This window comes from Mandrillus leucophaeus, unplaced genomic scaffold (assembly GCF_000951045.1).
Source record: "Mandrillus leucophaeus isolate KB7577 unplaced genomic scaffold, Mleu.le_1.0 Scaffold74, whole genome shotgun sequence".
Classification (NCBI taxonomy): domain Eukaryota; kingdom Metazoa; phylum Chordata; class Mammalia; order Primates; family Cercopithecidae; genus Mandrillus; species Mandrillus leucophaeus.
Window position 1 is genome coordinate 1517365 of NW_012108030.1, and position 5551 is coordinate 1522915.

The 5551-nt window shown below is 52.5% G+C and overlaps 1 protein-coding gene across 1 annotated transcript in view; it reads left to right on the forward strand.

Moving 5' to 3' along the window:
- The first annotated feature begins 2560 nt into the window (after nt 1-2560).
- The window catches only part of KLK14 (kallikrein-related peptidase 14), a 5489-nt gene continuing 2498 nt past the window's right edge, over nt 2561-5551 (forward strand). The window contains exons 1-3 of the mRNA XM_011966053.1: nt 2561-2622; nt 2708-2769; nt 3635-3806. Of these exons, the coding sequence (XP_011821443.1) occupies nt 2597-2622; nt 2708-2769; nt 3635-3806 (260 nt within the window). The 5' untranslated portion in view covers nt 2561-2596. The remainder of the gene's footprint in view (nt 2623-2707; nt 2770-3634; nt 3807-5551) is intronic.

A 5551-nucleotide genomic window follows, 5' to 3' on the forward strand; every position in this document is an offset into this window, starting at 1 on the left:
GATCACTTGAGGTCAGGAGTTTGAGACCAGACTGGCCAACATGGCGAAACCCCGTCTTTACTAAAAATACAAAAAAATGAGCAAGGCGTGGTGGTGGGTGCCTATAGCCCCAGCTACTCAGGAGGCTGAGGCAGGAGAATCGCTTGAACCCGGGAGGCAGAGGTTGCAGTGAGCCGAGATTGAGCCACTTCACTCCAGCCTGAGCTAAAGAGCGAGACTCTGTCTCAAAAAAATATATATATAAATAAATAAATAATTTTAAAAAGTAAATAAATAAAAAATTTAAAAATAAAGAGGGGGTTTTTGTGTTGACGCAGAGCCTGAACCATGGCAGAGGAGGCCGGGAAGGCTCCCCGAGGCCTTCAGCTCAAACAAAGCAGGACGGCCCATAGTTAAACAGAAACAGTTCAGGAATCACAGAAAGGCACCTGGGGAGAGATGGGTGTGTGCGTCCAGATGCAGGTGCACAGACAGTGCGTCCCCAGGTTCAGAGACAGATCCAGGCCAAGTACCAGCCCAAAGCGCCAACCTAGGTGGGTGTCCAGGTAGAGGGAGGTTGAGTCAGGCTGAGGCCGGGGTAACAGTTGGGGTAGCCAAGGGAGGCAGGCAGCCTCCTGAGTCACCACGTGGTCCAGGTATGGGGCTGCCCAGGCCCACAGACAGACACAAGCATTGGGGAATTTAAGGGGCTGGGGGAGGGGCTGAGGAGGATAGGCCCTCCCCCAAATGAGGATGGAACCCCCCCAACTCCAGAACCCCTCTGCAGGCTGGCCAGCTTCCTTCCCCACCTCATTCACTCTCTCTCTCTCCTGTTCTCTACCCTCTACCATTTTGAATTTCCGACCCTGTCTCTTAAGACTGTCCTTCTGTGTCTGAATCTCTGTCCCTTTCTCTTTCTGGGTCTCTGTCCCTCTCCCTCTGGGTCTCTGTCCCCCTCTCTGGGTCTCTGTCACTCTCTCTTTGCATCTCCAACTCTCACTTTGTCTCTGTACCTAGCTCTTCCCCACCCCTCTGCAGATCCCAAGTTGGGGAATGCCAGTTCTGGCGCCAACCTTCCTGCTCCCTGCTGGGGCCTCTGCTCCCCCATCTCTTAGGAGTCGAAAGTGAGAAAGCAAGGTGGGCAGCTCTGCTCCAGGTCCAGGTATCTCCCGCCCACCTCCTGCCTGTCTTCCATCCCACCCCGCCTCTCCATCTCTCCCTGGCGCTGCCATCTCTCATCTCTGCCTCTGTCTCCTCTGTTATTGTCCCCATCCCCTGTAGGTGCCCATCCTTCCTGTCTCCCCTCTGCCATCAGCCTGCCTGTCCTGTCCTCTTTCTCTCACCATGTCCCATTCTCTTCCACGTCTCATGCCCGCACTGCCTTCATCATCATCGCTGTTGTTCTGCATGTTTGTGGTGAGTGCCTCATGGTGGGGGCGTCTCGGCCTCTCTCCTCTCTCTCCTCTGTTTTCTCTTTCTGTGTGTCTGTTTGCATTCTGTCTCCACCTTCTTGCCTCCGTCTTTTGCTTTTCTCTCTCCACTTCTCCACACCCCTCTCTCTCTGCATCTCTGTGTCTCCCTCTTCCTTGGTCTTTTTTTCCCACCATCTGCCTTTCCTGTTCCCTGTCACATCCAGTTTCCACCTCTTTCTCCATCTCTCTCCTCAGTTCCTTCGCTCATGAGCACACCTCCCTCTGTGCTTGTATTCCTGGACCCCTCTCTCTCCACTGTCATATCGTCTCATTCATTTTCCCAGCCTCTCTCTCTCTCCCCCTCCCTCTCCCTCTCTCTCACTCTCTGTCTCTCTCTCTGTATGTGTGTCTATGTATCTCTCTGTCTGTCTCTGTCTTTCCATCTCTCTCTGTCTCTCCATCTCTGTCTCTCTGTCTCTCTATCTCTCTGTCTCTGTCTGTCTCTCTGTCTTTGTCTCTCTCTGTCTCTGTGTCTCTCTGTCTCTGTCTCTCTCTCCATCTCTCCCTGTCTCTCTCCGTCTCTCTCTGTGTGTGTCTCTCTGTCTGGCTCTCTCTCTGTCTCTCTGTCTCTCCATCTCTTTCTGTCTCTCTATCTCTCTCTCTCTCTCTCTCTCCCCTACCGTGACTCCCTCTCTCAGTGCCTCTCTTCCTCCCTCTCTCAGCCCCTTCTTGCCCTTTCCTCTGAGGCTCCCCACCCTGGTTTCCTGACTCCACCACCAGATCCACCACCTCCAGCAACTGAGAACCCTCCCGTGCCCACCCTGCCCTGGGGTCCCCTCCCAGGATTCCTTCTAGATTATAGCATCTTCCCGGGGCGGGTTCTCATGAACAATTGTGGCTGCTTTTTTGGCCAGAGAGGGGAGGGAGGGGATGGGATCAGGGAGTTCTGGAATGGGAACTAGGCAATAAAAAAAAAAAAAAAAATCAGAAGCAGGGCAGCGGGAGGTGGGGGCAGGGCCAGCTGTCCTGACCAGGGATAAAAGGCTTTGCCAGCGTGACTAGGAAGAGAGACACCTCCCCTCCTTCCTTCACCAAGACATCAAGGAGGGACCTGCGCCCTGCTCCTCATCCTCCCGCCTGTCGCCCGCAGAGCCTGCAGGCCCCGCCCTCCTGGTCTCTGGTCCCTACCTCTCTGCTCTGTCTTCATGTCGCTGAGGGCCTTGGGCTCTGGGTAAGTGGCCCTCGCTGTCTCTGCCTCTCAGCCCCTGGTTCTGTTGAAGGTTCCTTCTCTCTCACTTTCTCTCTGCATTTGACAGAACCTGGCCCTCAGCCCCTAAAATGTTCCTCCTGCTGACAGCACTTCAAGTCCTGGCTATAGGTAAGAGAAGGGTTGGGTATGAGACAAGGGGCTCCCCTGGAGACTCTGAGAAGAGATGGGGAATGGGTCCTTGGGGCCCCTGGATGCTCATGGAAAAGAGCTCATGGAACCTCGTAAGAAAGAGCCGGGAGTGGTCTGGGGATCATGACGGGGGAGCGTGCTGGAGGCCTAAATTCCTAGTTGTGGAGGTGCTAGGAAATTGCGGGACTGGGGAGAGAGGTGTTTATAAGATCTGGTGCAAAATAAATAAGGAATCGTAGAGAACTATTAGGTCCTGAGTGGGTCATAACAGAAAGATCACAGGGTTCTACTTGACTGTGCTAGGAAAGAAACAACGTGGGAAAGATGTTTTGTTGTCAGAGGGAAGGTGGAGAAGGACGATGGGGTGGCGGGATCGTGATGTGGGGTGTGCGAGGTGGCTGGGGGCAAGTGTGGGGCAAGAGATGGTGGATCCTTGGGGTCCCACTGAGTGAGAACTTTGGGGAAGAGACAGGGAGGTCCTGGAATGTGTTGGGGAAGGACTCACTGGGGGGAAATGTGGCATATTTCGAGAAGTGATCACAGAAATTATGGGAGCGTAGAGCTGAGGGTCGTAGATGTAGCAAGCTCCTGGATAAGGTGGCCATGGCACAAAATAAGAGATGCTACGGAGGTGACTTGGGAGGTGAGTCAGAAAACTCTCTGTGTTGGGGCAATAACGGGGTCAATATGGGACATGTCTCACCCTGGGTGGGATGGATAGAAGTGGGAGGTTTAGGGGTTAGACCAAAAGGAAGGGGATTTGTCAGTTCTGGAATCCTACAAACTTGCGAAGTGGAGAGTGTTTGCTCATCTACTTTCCCCACCCAATCCTGTCCACTCCTAGACATGACACGGAGCCAAGAGGATGAGAACAAGATAATTGGTGGCTATACATGCACCCGGAGCTCCCAGCCGTGGCAGGCGGCCCTGCTGGCGGGTCCCGGGCGGCGCTTCCTCTGCGGAGGTGCCCTGCTTTCAGACCAGTGGGTCATCACCGCTGCGCACTGCGGCCGCCCGTAAGTGACCCCCTCCCCTGTCCCTGTGTCCAGTGAATTCTAGAGTCTAAAGCCCTAGAACTGAGCTGAGAACCTGGATCTCTGTGTAGAACCCAATGTAGTGGCTGGCTCCTGGTTTGAGGTCTAGAGAAGAGCCTGGAACCAAAAACACAGCTCGGGTGTGGACTCCTCCGTAAATCTCGAACTCAGCATAGGTTCTGAAAGCAGATGGGCAGCTTGGAACCCATGGGCCTGCTGAGAACCAAACATCTAATCCAGTGATTCATCCAGAGGCCACGCATTACATCAAGACCAAGCTTAGCCCAATCCAGATTGGTGGCTGAATTCAGGACCCCGTCTACATTCAGAAACTAAGGACACTACGTAGAACTCAGAGCCCAGTTCAGGACCTACAGTCTAGCCGTAAAGCCAGAACTGGAACCCTGCTCACAGCTGGAACATACAACTCTAAGAATAGAGGCAAAATCTGGAGGCTGTTCCACATCCAAGGTTTCGTTCAGAGTCTAGTCTATAGCTCCGCTATGAGCAGCCTAGAATACAGACTTCAACCCAGTGTTTAAAGCCCAGAATGTGCCTGGCGCAGTGCATGCCTGTAATCCTAGCACTTTGGGAGGCCGAGGCAGGCAGATCACCTGAGGTCGGGAGTTCGAGACCAGCCTGACCAACATGGAGAAGCCCTGTCTCTACTAAAAATGCAAAACTAGCCAGGTGTGATGGTGCATGCCTGTGATCTCAGCTACTCGGGAGGCTGAGGCAGGATAATCACTTGAACCCAGGAGGCGGAAGTTGCGGTGAGCCGAGATCGCGCCATTGCACTCCATCCTTAGCAACAAAAGTGAAACTTCATCTCAATAAATAAATAAATACATAAATAAATAAATCCCAGAATGGAGATCCTAATCGGAAGCCCCATATAAAACCTAGACCCCTCCTAAATTCTAGATCTGAACTTACAACCCAGACCCCAGCCAAGAAGTCAAAATACCTATAAGCCATGTCTATGCCATAAACAGAAGGTCAGTCTAGAACCTAGAGATCAAAGCTTAGGCCAGAGTCTAGAATATAAAGGCCAGAATGCAAATCAGACTCTAGAATCTTGGATCCAGGCCATAACCTGGAGCTCCAACTAGAACCCAGAGCCCAACCTGAGGTCAAGGGCTCAGATCAGAGTTCAGAACCAAGAGCCCTATAATCCAATATGAAACAGACCTGTAGAATCAAGAGCTCAGACCAGTGTTGAGAACCCTGACCCCAGCTGGCGCACAGAGCTCATACTGTTGTCTAAGAACGGCTCATAAACCAGAGTTTAATAAGGAACCCAGAGCACCACCCAGAAACTGGAGCTATCAATGTGTCCAGAACCCATAGCCCAGGCCTTAATCCATTGCTCAAAATAAAACCCTCAGCCTATCCCAAAACAGAAACCTAACATCAGATTCTAGGAATTAAGTCACAGCCTGGCAAGGTGGCTCATGCCTGTAATTCCATTACTTGGGAGGCCGAGGGAGGCGGATCAGTTGAGGTTGGGAATTCAAGACCAGTCTGGCCAATATGGGTGAAACCCCGTCTGTACTAAAAAAATACAAAAATTAGCTGGGTGTGGTGGTGGGCACCTGTAGTTCCAGCTACTCGGGAGGCTGAGGTGGCTGAGGCGGGAGAATCACTTGAACCAGGAGCTGGAGGTCGCAGTAAGCTGAGATCGTGCCACTGTACTCCAGGCTAGATGACAGAGCGAGACTCCATCA